The 16,741-nt window shown below is 39.5% G+C and overlaps 1 protein-coding gene across 3 annotated transcripts in view; it reads right to left on the bottom strand.

Annotated features, from left to right (window-relative positions):
• The window catches only part of dnmbp (dynamin binding protein), a 61,930-nt gene that overhangs the window by 33,204 nt on the left and 11,985 nt on the right, over positions 1-16,741 (bottom strand). For 2 of the 3 annotated variants that reach the window (XM_008436671.2, XM_008436672.2), the window contains exons 2-4: positions 8,526-8,680; positions 7,870-7,992; positions 840-3,062 (exon numbers count right to left, since the gene is read on the bottom strand). In XM_008436671.2, coding sequence (XP_008434893.1) covers positions 840-3,062; positions 7,870-7,992; positions 8,526-8,670 — 2,491 coding nt within the window. In that variant the 5' untranslated portion in view covers positions 8,671-8,680. Of the gene's footprint in view, positions 1-839; positions 3,063-7,691; positions 7,725-7,869; positions 7,993-8,525; positions 8,681-16,741 lie in introns of those variants that run through there. The other variant, XM_008436673.2, reaches the window with a different exon arrangement.

The following is a 16,741-nucleotide window of genomic DNA, read 5'->3' as shown; positions in this document are numbered from 1 at the left end:
ATCAAGTGTCACGTTGTAGACCTGAGTGAAGTTGCCCCTCTCCTTCTTTAAATCAAACAAAATTGGTGTCAAACGTTTGTGCAGCAAAAATTTTCGTTTGTGCCGCTTTAATTTTAAAGATATAAAAGAAATGTTTCTAGAGGTCAAAGGTCAACCAGCCTCCCTGCCATCTTCAAATCAGCCAAATTGGTGTCAATCAGTTCGACTACGTTTGTGTTGGTTTTTGCAGCAAAAAAAATTGGTTTGTGCTGCTTTGGTTTAGAAGATATTAATCAATGTTTAAAGCTCATTTTGCTGTTGGTTGGCCTTTTGTCCTTTAAACTTTCATTATTATCTTCAAGGCCAAAGCAACACAAACAAAAAATTTTGCAGCACAAACCTTTGACACCAATTTTGTCTGATTTGAAGAAGGTGGGAAGGGGCGGCAACTTCCCTCAGGTCACCATGTAGTAGTACTGCAAAACAAAAATCCCATGAAAACATAATTTAAAATTGCACAAAAAACTCAAGTCTCATTGTGTTCAAAGAGTCAAATCCTTTGCAATCGCAATGGGATTTGGTTCTGGCCACAAAATAATAAAGTTCAACCAAAAACGTCACGAACGTATATCTGGTGCTATCAACATGAATTTCATTAGTTCAGATTTGGGCTGGGCTTTGAGGGGCTGGGCAGGTTTTCTGTTGCTTTGTGCTGGGAACCGTCAGCCAGATCTGGCAACCCTGAGTTTATTCTGTTTGCTAATCAATAGTTTTCTGTAACAGAAGCATGTTTGATTTACTTTAGGTGAGTAAACAGGTCCTGATGTTTCTGTGACTCTTAAACCAACGTTCGGCCTTACCTTGTAGATGCTGCTGCTCCAAGGCCAGGGTCTCCAGCGTGTAGTTACAGAACTCCAGATTCTCTAAGGTCTGCATGCGCGCCGTCTCCTCCTCCTCCTCCTCCTCCTCCAACATCGCCCTGAGCTCCTCCGCAGTCCGAGCATATTCCTCCATCGCCTGCTCCACTTCCTGGAGCCGCAGCAGCACTTGGTACCGTTCCTCCTCCTCCCTCTCAGTTTCTGCCTCCGTCTCCCTGTTCAGGTCTGGGTCTGCGTCCTGCAGGGTTTCATGTTCATGGGTGGCCGTGGGATCGCCTAACTCAGTGTGAATCTCGACTGCGTCGTTGGTGGTGGTTTTTTCAAGGTTGCAGAAGCTGGGGCTGTTTGTTCTCTCCGTGCCGACTGGAGAAGAGGCGTTTTGTCTTGGTGAGCGAGCAGGGGGCCGCGGAGCAGGACGAGTCGGTCTGTACACGGCCGGGGGCGGCGGGCGCTGGACTCGAGGGCGAGGAGGCGGTGGGCGAAGGGTTCTGCGTCTCTCCAGCGAGGAGTTGTTGGAGTGCGAAGGGTTGGAGACGGGGGAATGCGCGGAGCCTCGGATGATGTCGTTTTCGCTGCTGTAGCCCAGGATGGAAAAGTGCCGGGAAACGTGGGATTGCTGGTTCAGGTCAGCCGAGGGCGAAGCGTCTCTAAAAGCAGCAGAGCTCACATTGGTGTCGCTGTAAGAAGAGGTCAAGCTTTTCTCAAACTCAAAAAGCTGCTGGGACAGCTTGGCTTCTAGGTCACTGGCTGATGTTGTCAAAGCTTCCAAGGTGATGGATGTTGGGAGTGTCCCGTTAGGGCCTCGTGTTTTATTTTGGTAATGAGACACAGCACTATGCGTCATGTCAGCATCGCTCATACTGGCATGGCGAGTGAGTCTTTGCTGTTTATCACCTTCTATGATGGTATTTAATGTGTGGGAAAGACTGGGGGATCTGTTATTGGTGGGGGAAATTTCTGCTGGTGGTCTTTGGAGATGAGTCTTGTCTTTTGACCAACCAGGCGCACAGTTATTATTAAGGCTCTGAGTTCGTTTAGGTTGTAGTGGTCGACGGTTTTTGTTGGTATAGTTGGGTTGGTTTCCATTGGACTTTGGGGTAACCTGAAGCCCAGAGCGGTGTGGAGGTAGGCTTGGCCGAGGAGGTTGTCTGGGCCTCGCTGGAGGAGTAGATCTAGGTCTCTCAGATGGCCTGTTAGGTGGGAGGGCAGGTCTATGGGGCTGCGACTCAGGTCTTCTGTTCATTTCATTCTGCTCTACAGTTCTAGCTTGAGCCGTAGCTCTGCTATGTTCATGCATTAAGCTTTGTTCTTGAGTCTTCTCAAAGTAGTCCAAGTCCCAGACAGTGTGGTCCTCATACACCCTCGATTCAGGCACATGTTCAGACCCATTGGGGCTTGTGTGGTTGGAGTTTTCGTCATCGTCTTTCTCTTCTTCAGCATGTTTCTCCTCTGCAGTTTTCTGCTCATTTCCTTCTATTTTGACGAAACGATGAGGAAAAATTCCCCGCTGCCCTCGCAGTTCCCCCTCCAGCCAACCGTCTTCCAAAGTGCTCACAATGCGAATGTGATCTCCCACGTTGAAGTCCAACTCGCCGGACTCCATGGCCCGAAACTCATACAGCGCAACTCCATAGAGACCGTCCTCCTCTTCCTCCTCCTCATGCTCTTCCTCTATGATGGCTTCCTGCTGTTGTTCTTCTTCTTGTTCTAGAAAAACCTCCCCTTCTTCCATGACTTCCTCTTCAGTCCCATCTCCAGCATCATAAGCATCCTTGTAGATTAACTCCTGATTGTCTTCATTTAAATACTGGCCGTCATCTGGGACTTGAGGAGGCCGTAGAGGGCCCAGGAGTTCAACAAAGCCCTCTGGGAATATGCCCCTTTGGCCCTCTAGCTCCCCCTGAAACCAGCCAGGCTCAGGAAGTCCTGTGATGATGATCAAGTCGCCTTCGCGGAAGTCCAGCTCTTCGTTGAGCTGTGCATGGAGGCTCATAAGAGCCCGGGCCTGGCCCAGAGCGTAGGGTGGGAGCTCCAGAGCCTGCGCCTGAGCCGAGCGCTCAGACAGCTGCCTCGATCGACCCGAGAGGTTCAGCTCCTTCACACATGACACGGGGAAGAGACCACGGAGACCCCACGCATTACTGCCTCGTTGCCAGGAATTCCCGAGGTTCACGGACCCTCCCGTCTCTCCCACTACCACATCACCTAGAGAAACAAAGAGAGGAGAGGAAACTCGGTGAATATTGATGCAAATGAGTTCATATATGCCCTGCATATTTTAATGTCTCTGTTCCAGAACGCCTTATTCAAATTATCGCATGACCTCCTCTGTATGCCATCAAGTGAACAAATTACCCACTTATTCGAGTCAGTTGTTTGGCATTAGGGAAACACCCAAAACATGCATGGTTTTGCTTGCAGACAGTTTATGTTGCTTTGGGAGGATTAGCTGGAACAACACAGACTCTCCGATTAGAGAAAGAGGACAAACACAAAAGGACAGTTACCTTGACTTTAATACTGAAGCACAGTCCAAAGTCTTTACCGTCTGTCCTTTGGAGTATAATCTGTCTCAACAATCTGCTTTACAGCTGCAAATCAATATGGACTGCCTGATCTCTGACTATTCCTCTGTTTTCTGTTTTTTTTCCCACCTGGCAGCTGAAATAAACAAATAGCCTCTAGATCTATAAAGTAATTCAAAATTAAAATTACATTCAACTGCAAAAATAGCAGTTGGAAGGCTAGCCTATTAGCATAAACAAACACTGTTACCCAGGCAACCCCGCTAAACTAAACTTAGCTTCAACTGAAAAATAACAGTAGTTAAGCTCACCAATTAATATCACACAAATACAAACTCAAACTTTGCTTAAAGGAAGAGCAAAAATGAGAAACATTAAATAAACAAGTTGCAAAGTGACATTAGCGAAAATTACTGCTGAAATATTCACGTCTCAAAGCGATAATTAGCAATCGTTAACGGATGGTTAGAACCAACCTGCAACACCAACGAATAACAGAAGAATAAAAAAAAAAAACCCTTAGCTGCTTAACAAGGTGCCTGACGTAAAAACACTAAGCATTGAATAAAACAAACAGCAGCACACAGTGGAATTAAATTTTTTGTGAAATAGTTCAGTCAGACTGGATAGATAAGATTTAAGCGCATCAATTTAACTGTTTTCTGGGCAGCCATTCCAATGCAGTCTTAAGTCATTTCTGTATGTATCTCCATCTATTTTCCATCACCTCCAAAAAGCTTCCCTGTTTCCTTTTATCTGCCGCCTCACCTGACCAAAGCCTGGGTGATGGAAAATCTGCAAATGGCTCCTTTTCAACTGCGGCTTTCTTCCTTCCCCCGTTTGCATGAGTGACAGTTTTCCTGTTGACAGATTCATTCACCTTACCCAGAGTTACTGTAAAACTCTGTTACTCTAGATGGAAACCCATATTTAGGAAGCATGCAGCTGTGCTGTAGTCTCTTCTTTTATTTTCAGACGGTGGATTAACCAGAGCTTTGTGAGATTGCTGAGTGTTTTAACTCTGCCTAGTCTTCATGATACTGTTAGAGCTAATAGAGTATTTCTTTCTTTACATTTTATTGTATGAGGTATGGCTCACGATGCAGATGGAAACACCTTCACAGCTGAGGCCAAACAAAAAAAAAGTCGACTTTGTTTTGTTTTATTTTAACCAAACTGGCATTTCTCCAGAGGTTTGTATCAGGATATCAAAGGAATCATCTTTTGCGAGGCATTTTAATAACTTTTAATGGGATGTACTGGGACTGAGGGATTATAAGAATGTTGTTTGGTCAGCAAGTCACAGGGGTCACATTCCAAAGAACGGCGGCTCCACCTCCCATTGTGTCCGGGTCCGAAACTGGAGCGCAGCCAGTGGAACCACAGGAAATACAACTGGACCGTTTCCTATGGATCTTCTGATACGGCAAGTGTTCGTTCGTCAATGACTTTTCAACTCCTTGCATGATTTACTATTAGTGACTTTATACGTTTATGCATTTGACTTACAAATAAGGATTTAACGAGGCAATTCATATAAAAGCAACAAAGATGGACAACCATTGGTTAGGTTCTACCAAAGGTTAACTAAAATAACAAAAACTGAACTGAAGATAACATTTTTGCTAACTGAAATAAATAAAAATGCCAATTAATGGGGGAAAAACTACAACTAACTGGAACTATATTGTGCATTTATAAAACTAAAACAAACTGAAATTATAGATATAATGTCCTTTGTTTTCATGTTTCTGAATCTTGTTTTTAGCCTTTCGAACTGATGTGAAATTCTTTGATTCTTCACACAAGCAGCTTACGTCGGCTGTCGGCAAATTACGCAACAAAATAATCACGTAATTATTTTGTCACGTAAAATAATTACGTGACAAAATAACGTAATTATTTTGCGGATTGTGTTAATCCGCAAAAGTTGCGAAAAAACACCTGGCAGTAACAATTGAATAGATTTTTTTGAAAATGGTATCTTCTGTAGAGGATTCATTACCCAAACTGAATGTAAACATAATYCCAATACAATACTTTGACCAATTTGAATTCTACACCTAAAAAATTACCAACACCTAAAAAATTACCAAAGTATGAAAATTTATTGGCACCAGTTTCCTTAGTTTTGGGAGATCGGTGATCGGCCAATATTTCCATGTGATCCTCTTATTACGACAAAATCCAGAATGTCGATGAAACGTCCTGCACCAACAAAAGCTAACTAAATTAGCACCCGCAGACGTGCCATAAAAGGAAGAGGAAGATGTGAACTGTCGCTTCTGGACATAGTGGAGGAAGCTAGAAGCTACGTGGCTGTAGGGCGCCATTACGGAATAAATTAATCTTTGTTTTGTTCTATAAATTAGGAGGAAAATAACATTTGGAGGCGTCGTCTCTGAAAAAGACACTTTGCATCGCGGCTTTCAGTAGAAAAAGACGCCACAGCAAAGCGGAGTCAGAACAAAGAGGCACAGTCAGAGGAAATGCCACAATGTGTCCAACCTCACTGTTTGATTACTAAAATTATTATTTAACAGTATTTCTAAAAACTACCATAGTTATTTGTAGGAAAAGACTTCTATTTTTACTTCTTAAACAAGTATTTGGGCCTGAAATCAGGTTCTGATCTTTGGTTTCGTTCGTGTATAATAATTGTAAAAAATAAAGCTGACTACTCCGAGGATTTTGCCTATCGCAGGTTATTTATGGATCATAACCACCGTAATAAACGAGGATTCGCTGTATCTACCAACATTTCAGACAGAAAAAAAAAAAAAAGATATCAGCCAAAATCGGAATCGGTAGGTCAGGCTTTTTAAAGATGGGCCAGAAAACTCCCGGCTTAAACTAATAAAAACTAAGAGAAACTAAACACTACTTTTAACTAATAAAGACTGGCAAACACACTGTAAAAACCAATTAAAACTAACTGAATTAGACAAACAAAAGGTCACAATGAAACTATTTCTGTCAGAGGTAAACTGGGTCGTTGCTAATGAACTTGGTCTTCAAGAGTTTCTTAAAGATATAAACCATGTTAACAGTATGTAGGTCATTTCTCCATTGTGAAACGACAGAGTCTGGTTTGTCCTGAGCGTCGTGTTGGCACTGCTAGCCGGCATTCCTTTGGCGCCGGGAGTGACCCGGTCAGCTTATAAGCCTTTATCAGAGCGTTAAAGTAGATGGGAGTCGTTCTGCTGAGTAAGCTAACATCAACAACTTGAATTTTATCCAGGTGGTTGAGGTGAAGCCTCAACAAGGAGAGGCCGACTGATTTAGCAATGCGAAGCAACATCAACTTTAAAGACCAGCTGATAACGTTTAAAACACAAACGTTTCTGGCGATTTTGAAGGAGCAAGAGAAAGGGATTCAGATTTAATGCAGATAATGTGACGAAAGGTTGGCTGGGAAGAGAAGCAGTTCAGTTTTAGACAAGCTTAGATGGCCTTTCGTCCATCTTGATATAGTCAAAATAAAAAGATAACTCACAATGAAACTTAATAAATATTTAATTAATTTAAATATTTTCCACTATCATTAATTTTGTGTTAGAAATCTAAACATTTAAAAGCACAAAACGACAGTAGGACTGGGAGCTGCTCTACAAGGTAAAACAGATTTTACTGAAAAGAGAATATCAGCTGGTAAGTAGGCCTGTCACGATAACGAATGTCGCTGGACAATAAATTGTCCCAGAAGTTATTGCGATAAACAATAATGTTGTTGTTTGGAGTCCATTATCAAGTATTATAACGTAAAGGCAAAATAATGCAAGAACACACACTCAAAGATCAATAAGCTTTAAATTAAAATGAATATTTAACTCTGGAACTGGATGATATTTTAAAAATCCAAAATAAATCAACGAAACATCAAATAAAATGAGTAATAGTCTCTGTGAACAAAATCGCCCTTCAAAAAACGGTGAGCTGAAACCAAATCAGCAGATTGAAGATTTTTATTAGAGAGAGAGAGAAAAGAAACAAATCAAAAAATAACACAAATGGAAATTATTGAGTTTGTTTTAATTTATCATGCGATTAATTGATAAATTGGTAAATTGACTTATTGAGAATTGCCTAAATAATCATCAGAAAGAAAAATCAGAATGAACAAGTTGGCCTCTGATCGCCATCTAGTGGACAGTTTGGTGAATTAATTAAAAACATTTCCAACCTTCCTTCAGATCTTTTCTAGGCGACTAAATAAAAACCAGGTAAGGATAAATCAGTAAAGTCTAAATGTGAAGGGAAAGACTTAAGCACAGGACAAAAAAGGAAAAGCAGAAATCAACTAATTTACCTGAACTCTCGGACATCAACAAGAAGCGTTAAACTGAGAAAACAACAGCTGTTAATGTAAACAGTGACACTGTGTGAAAAACAGGCTTTAATGTACATCAGATGAGATGTGGACGGATCTCTAAATGCTTCTTTCATTCAGTAAAACGTCTTTATGAGAGAGTGAAACGCAGCAGTACCTCGCTTTAAGGGCAGAGCGCCGGGCTGAGCTGAGCTGAAGTCATTGATGCACACATAGAGTCTGTCTCCTGGCTTGGTGCCGGGAATTGTTACCTCTTCCACAAACGTGCTGGGGAACTGACCTGGGGGGCGGGGGGGTAGGGGGAGGAGGAGGAGGAGGCAGCAGAACGATTTCAGTCAATACACAGAAAACATGAATAGTTTCTGAAGAGCAACATGATAAATTTACACAAGGAGGAAGGAAAGAAGGAGGGATGGAAGGTCAAAGGAAAGGATGGAAGGAAGAAAGAAAATGAAGGAAGGAAGGAAGGAAGCAAGGAAGGAAGGAAGGAAGGAACTAAGCAAGCAAGAAAGGATGAATGGAAGAAAAGGAAGAGAGGAAGGGAAGTGAAAAGGAAGAGAGGAAGAGAGGTGAAAAGGAAGGAAAGAGGAAAGAAGGAAGGAGGGGTGGGAGGAAGGAAGCAGGGAAGGAAGGAAGAAAAGACAGAAGGAAAAAAGGAAAGAAGTAAAGAAGGAAAGAAGGAAGGAGCCCAGGAAGGAAGGCAGCAAAGAAAGAAAGAAAGGAAAAATGGAGAGAGGGAAGGAGGTAGATAGGAAGGAAGGAACAAACGAAGGAAGGAAGGAACAACAGCGATAAAACCCGTTGAAAACTTACCCGTGACGCCATCTTTGTTGCCAAGCAACCAGAACTCATCCACTACGCCCAGCACCTCGATGACATCACCGGGGAAAAGCGGGAGCTCCTCCGAGACGCTGGGGAGGAACTCAAAGACGGCGCGCACCACCGAGCCCGCTTCCATCCCTCATTACCTGCAGAGAGAGAGAGAGAGAGAGAGGGACAGAGGGAGAGAGAGAGAGAGACAGAGAGAGAGAGAGAGAGAGAGAGAGAGAGAGAAACACTGCTGTTACTCTGTTTAAAACTAAAATATGCAGCACAAAATGAAGCCTCCAAAGCAGCAGCTCATCCAACCACTGGGTCTCTTGTTGGGGCTCCTTCAGGTCCTCACTATGCGAACCAACAAACGCCTCAGAGAGGACAAGCTTTTGAGAACGAGCACCGAGCGAGAGGAGCAACAAGAGCGTGAGAAACCTGGGACAAAAACAGATAAAAGAGAGGAAAGAAAAGCTCAAGCTAAGACGACTGAATCACATTCCTCAACGCTTCTTGTTCCCGATTCACCAGCTTTCAAATCTGTGCATTTGCAGCCCTAAAGTTAAAGCCTCTAAAGTGAATCAGCTTTTTAGTTCACCTGCTCCCTGTTTGCTGCCTCCAGCTGATCGCTGTGTTAGTATAATATATATAATTAGTGTTGAAGAGTTTTCTTTGTTTCCAGCATTGAAGCCACTGTTTGTAATACGGGGAACATTTAAACACGGAGCTGTGCAGAAAACATCACTGAACCAGGGTTATACGTTTTTTATTATCATTATTATTAGTTTAGTTTCATTGTGACATTTTGTCTAATTCAGTTAGTTTTAATTCATTTTTAGTGTGTTTGCTAGTTTTTATTCATTATTATTAATTAATATGGTTTCCCAATAATGCCATGTTTGCTGTTGAAATTTGTTTTACTTTTTTTAAAGAACCTTCATTTTAAAAGTAAGCTATTTATAGTGTGCATTTTCTTGTTGCACAATGTGATTTATATATATTTAGAGAATGCCATTAGTGTCAAATTTATTAAATTTTTTAGTAATCGGCTTTTGAAATTCCCTTTTATTCAGGTGGATTTGTTTCAAAGTACACCTACAAAATCTAAAGAACCGTTAATCATAATGTGCTGAAATTTTCTCTGCTCCTTTCTGGTAACACACTTAACAGGAAAATGCATTTAGAGTACAAAAAAAAATGTGACTGCCGGTACGAACAGAAGTTTTGATTTTTGGATAAACCATATATAGACCCAATAAAACAAATGCAAAAAGATGTCTGGTTTTCTCATGTTGCTTCCTGAAATATTTGTAAAAAATAAACATTATCGCTATTAAACAAGCCAATTTCCTTTTTGTGTTTGGTTGGCTCCGTTTACAGCCTCGGTTTGAGTTTCACTGAGGTTTTCCCACCAAGTGGTGCAGAGTTCACAAACAGCCACACACACCACACACACATCGGCCATTTTTTTTCTTTTCAAAACACACCAACTTCCACCTAGAAACAAGAAGCAGCCTCCAAAAGTATTAATAACTAATATTCTAATATTGATTTGTAATATATTAGTGTATATTAATGCCATTTTAAATCACAGCTGTGTCATTTATTAGGTATATCAGAGCCATAAACCTGCTAATAATTAGTTGTGAATCGTCTTCCTTTATTATTGAATGATAAATTATTACACATTTAAAAAGAGCAGAAGTTCATCTATTTCCTGGCTTTCTACTGTTTCTTTAACAGATAAGAACATATTACTAAATGCCACTCAAACCATACTAACATAAACAAACAGAAAAGATCCCATCATTTTCTTTTAGTCATCAGAAATCAAATGAATTTGGGTAGAAAAATGTTTGTCATTTTAATAAGACGATTCTCTCAAAGCTGATCTAAAGTGGAAGTAGGGTCTAAAATTCAGGAAAGTTTAAATAAAATTATGCTGGTATTTATCTCACAAAGAAAACCTCACAGTCGTCTCAGTTCCTCTTTCTGGTTTTCAGTGGAAACATGAGAAGCTGAGAAATGTTTCTCCTTTAACAGGATCCTCAAGTTAAACAGAAGGAAGGAAAAGAAGAACTTGACTGCCTTCTCGCAAACGTATATAAATAAAGACTAGTGCAGCATTCACATATAAAATACCGGGATTATTGTAAAATTGGGTAAAGCTGTTATTTTATAGAAATATAATATATTTACTCACAGGACATTTCAAAAACTTTGTATAATTAAAATAAGTAACAGCTGGAGATTTGAAACTTAGGGCTCAAAGGGTTTTGAAACCAAACCCCAAAAGCTATTTTCCCAAGCCTTATATGAGATCTTAACAAGTTTAAATTTTTGTTTCTGGGTCAAATAAAGATTTATTAGGCTGCAAAAATGCTTCCAAAGCTAAATTAACAAAAATAGACATAACTGAGTATCTTTTGACCACTCCTCAAATATCTATTTTTCATTACATTTCAATAAAACTTCTTTACTCCGGGTAAATTAGGCTGCTGAATAACACAAAAGCATCCATTTTTGGCTATCCTTTATAGTTTTGTTGATATTTTTTGTTTTTTGCTCATCCTATCCATGAAGCACCTGATGCATCTCGGGCACCACGGTGTCTGAAACGTGTCTCGGCTTGCCTGTTTATGAAACGTTTCCATGAAACAGTTTTCCAATCCGACACGTCGCAGTGCATCGTAGGATTTCCTGTAAACTGACTCATACTGTTGGATTCAGCTGAAGATGCTTCAAGTGTGCTTTCAACAATCTGACAAAAATGGAAAATAGATTCCTTCAACATTTCTTCACGCATTTTTAAACAAATTAAGGTTGGCTGTGAACAGCTGGACAGCTTTCAGTTTAGTTTTTTAACAAAGTCTCCATGGTGTTTAGTCTGTCTGTGCTGGTAAGACACAAACAACCAACTGAGGAATGAGATTCAAAGTTTGTGTTCGACAACAGAAATCTCGCTGGTCGTGTCTGAGCGAGTGTTTGCTTGTGCAGCTTTTCTTCACGAAAACTGTAACTGATTCAGGAATGAGACAAATAGGCTTATGATCAGAGTTAGTATTAAATTTCACAAAGAGTTCCTCTGAGCTGTTTCCATAAACAGATCCGCTGTCGGCTGAAAAGAGGAACCAAGGTTTGTCATTAAACTCTCTGTAAAACTCTTTAAACAAATCAGAGAAGCAGCTAAAACTCACCAACATGTCGCTTTTCAGAGCACCAAAAACATGTTTAACCAACGCCATTCTCACATTTCATTTCTGAGAAGTGGGCTAAATAAATTGCTGCCTGCACCAAAGATTCACACTAATGGTAACACAGCATGCACAACCGTCTAAACCAGTGGTTCTTAACCTTTCATGAGGTACCGAACCCCCCAGTTTCATATGCGCATTCACGGAACCCTTCTTATCCCCCACTGCCCCCCGCCGACACACAAAATACTTGGCGGTATTCTGATTTAGTAATGTAATTATATTAGTTGTGTTACCACCCCCACGCCACTAGAGGCAGTAGCAACCCCAAAAAGATGCGACTAAGGAGCAGATTTAGACTACAGAATTTGGTAAAAACCATAGACATTAATATTATAGTATTAATGTCTATTGTAAAAAATGGCGAGTTTTCCTGAAATACACAAGTTCAAATCCCTGCTGAGAGTGGAGCTCCTTCAATCAGAGCTCCAGGCTCTGATTGGCTAAGCATGTAACGTGATCCTCTGCAGCAAGTGATGGCAAAGCGGGGCGTCATCACAACTTTACACAAGTGGGTCTTTACCTCCGTGGCAGAGGCTCCGCCGAACCCCTGAGACCGACTCACCGAACCCCTGGGGTTCGATCGAACCCAGGTTAAGAACCGCTGCTCTAAACCTTTTGGCACCCCTGATAAAGATGAGCAGAAAACCTTAAAACAAATTCATCTTTTCCCTATTACTGCAGAAGCATTGAGAATAAAACTATTCTGGTGGCAACTCAAAAAATTATAGTAAAAATAAATGTAAATGAAGCATCTTTTTATAATATATGTGTGACTTTTTTGGATAATCTGATTGTCTGGAATATTAAATAAACAATCTTCAACTTTCTACCACTTTTCAAAGAGAAGAAAACATGCCAGGGTTTCCCTGTGAGTATTATAAGCCTGGCGGGCCACCAGGCTTTACTTGGACCTGTGATGCTACGAGCCGGTTTCTCTTTCAAAGACTCTGGGAACTTAACTTGTTTTTTTAAAATAGATTCTGCCATTTTCTTTGAGACTGTTTGTGCTACAAAAACTGCTACTCTTTAAATAATACTGCCTGTTTAGGATGATAAGATGTTGACGTTCTTGTCTGAAGATAAAGCCTTGTAGCTCTACCTGCCCCAACATGAACCTCCAAATAAGTCGAAACTATGGAAAAAATGCACTTGAATAATTTAGGGCCATCTCATTTGGATGCCGAAGCTGAACCGAAAGTTTCCTGACTCCTGCAGCGGGGCAAGAAGCAGTCGCCATGCTGCAGGAGCTAATCCTTTGGATCTGCATCCAGCCAGACAAGCTCCTTATCTCTGGGTTCATGAGTGCGTCGGAGGCCATTGGCACTCGCCGACTTTCACCTTGTGATCTGGAAACTGACCGCACGGGAACTGTGTCATGGCAGTTTTCCAGGAATACTTGACACCCTGAAAACATTTATAATCAGTTTTCATCCATGTCGTCATGTGATATGTGTCATTACAGATACAAAGTGCGTTTAAATTTAATTACTGGTAGTCATTAATGCTACAAAATCTGTTCACTTTATGCTTAAAAAATAGCTTAGAGCTACCGACAGGTCAGTTAAACTTAAGAAGCAATCTGTCTAATTACTGCAACTCCTGGTAAATATTTTTAAAATCCTTTAAAAAAGTTACTTTTATTGCATCTCACACTAAAAATGTGCTGCAGTTTTCAAACCGAGACTTTGAGATTTGCTGATGGAAAGTAAAATTTAAGTCTCTGAACGGTTTTTATACCAAATGTCCTGTTATTTTACTTTTATCTCCTGAATTGAATGAAGATAAAAGGTTAGGTCAGGAGCTACCTTCTTGTAGCCATCTGTAGTAATAGTCCCAATATGGCTCCACTGTACTGTTTTTATTTGCCAAAGTATCATTTTAAGGGAAAATGTGTAGATTTACAATCTGGCATAAGTTTTGTCTGTTTATTTTTAATCTGTTGATGCAGATTAAGGTATATTTGGTGTTTAAACGGTTAAAATAGGCAGTTACAATTGTTTTTAGAGGGAGTCCTAGGGAAACAGGAAGTAATGGATTACTAATTAAAAGTGCCTCTGATTTCAGAATAATTTAATCAACCTCAAAAAGTATAAATAAAAAAAGTTACATTTATGTTAAAGGAATTGGCATGGCTGCAAATAAATGTGGCACTTTCAATTTCCTGAAAAAATTAAGCGTGGGATTTTTTTTTCTTCGCTAAATAAGTTTTACAAAACTGAAGATTTTTTAAAAAATTTAAAAATACCCTTTTCATACATTAATAAAAACAGATATAAAAAAAATCAAGAATGGAATTTTGGTACTGAAATATAAGTGACCTGGAGTGACTTTTTTTTAAATTAAAACTTAAATAAGCTACAGTAAAGCAGTTCCTGGTGGCTCCAGGTGTGGCAGGAGGAAATGTCCACCAGGAAAACTATGAATCTGTTTACCGCTTGACATCTTCAGAGATAAAGTACAAGGAGCATTTCAAGCCCTTAATCTCTTGTTGACAAGCTCTTTGCAGGCGTGTCTCTCCCATAAAGACTCAAGGGCTCTTCTGATAAGCATTGGACTGACTTTGCTCAACAAATGTGTAAAACAACTAGCATTATGTCTTTAACAGCAACAAAAAGTACAACAGAATCTGTGAAAATGAATAAATAAAAAGATAAATGTGAACACTGATTATTAATGACATTGTACAGGAAGTTAAAGGACCTAATTGGGAGCGTGTGGCTGTAACTGGAGTGTGCCATTTGGCTGGAGAAAGTACCAGGATTACAACAGTCAACAGCCGACAAACACGACAACAGCAGACAACACTCTACACATGCAGCACAGCTGACAGATGGGCAACACACCAGCTGCCTAACCCACGACGTGACCCCCAAACCTCCACACCCTTCGGCTACAATATGCATGAGACACAGGCGCTTACACGATGGTAAGAAATTCATGCAGCTAATCTCCTGACACTGAGGGAAAACCTACAGTAAAATTAGTCTAATTAGTTTAATGCAACTTTTAAAAACAGAGCTTAGCATTCCCTCCCAGCAGAAGCAGCAGATATTTTAATCAGTAAAAGTAATCAACATATTCCAGTCAGCAATAGATTGATGCAATTCATCAAGGTTAAACTGCTGTTTTGTAATAAAAATAGGCACAAAAATGAGTCCTTTAAATCCACCTGTTTAGAGTTGCTTTTAAAACGTAATCAATGAAAAAGATTCAACAATGCCACTTGTCTAAACGCAACGTTTCAATTGTTGACTGTGTTTTATGGCTGTATTTTTTACAATGTAAAGCACGTTTGAAATGCCTGTTGCTGAAATGTGCCATACAAATAAAAATTGATTGATTGATTTGATCAGTATTTACATTACAGCTTAAAGGTTCAACTGTCCAGAGTTTCTTTGCTGCTGACCTTTTTCTGCCTCTCTGCGTAGAGAATCAGTGTCCTCTGCTGGAGAGTCCAGTGAACCAGACCTGATCAATCAAACCTGAATGTTTAGAGCAGGGGCGTCAAACTCATTTTCACTTTGGGCCTTGTCAAAAATCTGAATGCTCTTAAAGGGCCGGTTGTGACGGAATATATTGATAAAACCAGTTAAAGTGTTACAATACCAATAAATAGCTGTTCCTCAAGGATTTTGAGATTGTTTTAGTGTATTTTTTGCAATCAAAATTACAGATTTTGTGGCGCCAATCTAGAAATGTCTGTAAGGAATTTTTAAGATATTCACGCTAATGTATGATGTTAAATGTGACTTTTTATTCTATCAATTGCAGACTATAAAATCAAGTAAGGCTGAGGCAGCAGTCACTTAAACTCAATGTGACCAATTTTGAGAAAATTTGCAGTAAAATCAGAAATTTCTTTTGAGATTTTTTGATTTTATGTGAATTTTGCAGATCTGTGAAAAACTGGAAGGACTTATTGATGTAATTTGGAGTCCAGAGGGCCGCATAAAAAGCTTTAGTGGGCCAGATTTGGCCCCCGGGCCTTGAGTTTGACACCTTTGGTTTAGAGTTATTAATGAAATATAAAATCCTAAAAAAAAGGCCGGAATAATGGAACAAATTGTGATTCTGTAACATTAACATTATTGTAGTGGTTGTGAATTAACTAAATTGGAGTAGAATCTAATAAACATTCCAGCTTTTGCTTATGATTTTAACAAGAATATCATTTTAGTTTAGTAACAATGAAACAACTGATGACTATTAAATAAAAACATTTTAAATAAAATGACAAATGTTAACTTTCTGAACTACCAGAGAACAACCATCCAGGCCTTAATCAATCCACTTAAAGATTATCCATAGAGGCAAAAAAAAGTCAATATCAAAAAATAAAATGAATGAAAAAAATAAAATGTAGTATGAGAAAAACACAAAAATTAGTTTGTCAATTAACTCTTAAAAATGTTTACTAAAGCAACCCGAAACTAAACTAAAAACATCTAAATAAGGTTTGAAGTAATGTAATAATGGCATTTTGGTGATTTTTTAAAATAAAATGATAAATGTATATTAAGCAAGAAAAAAGTAATAAGCCAAAACAAACATCATATCTGCATAAAAAGTCAGAGGACTGTGTGACACAGTGAGTGAAACTTCTACTAACTCAGAAATTATCTTATCTGTGGAAGATTTCAATACTCCAGACCTGAATAATCGCATCCAGCAAATGCTCATGACTAACATGTGTTAGTTGGTTAGCAGAAAACCTGCTAACCCCGATGGTTGGGGCACTAGGTCAGATATAAACGACCCATCGTGTTTTTGAGTTAAAAATTTTCATTTTTGAGTTAGAAAATATTTTTAAAATGTTTAAAGTTGACAGAACATTTGAAAATATGATTAAGTAAATGTGTTATTGGAAGACTTTAACAAAACCCAAACAGCAACTACAAAGTCTTGGAAAAGGCAGACATAAAAAAAACCCCCAATAAACCAGTGGTTCTTAACCTGAGTTCG

This window comes from Poecilia reticulata, linkage group LG19 (genome assembly GCF_000633615.1).
Source record: "Poecilia reticulata strain Guanapo linkage group LG19, Guppy_female_1.0+MT, whole genome shotgun sequence".
In the NCBI taxonomy this organism is placed as follows: domain Eukaryota; kingdom Metazoa; phylum Chordata; class Actinopteri; order Cyprinodontiformes; family Poeciliidae; genus Poecilia; species Poecilia reticulata.
The sequence above is the reverse complement of the archived record's forward strand: the minus strand, read 5'-3'. Positions and strand labels throughout refer to the sequence as shown.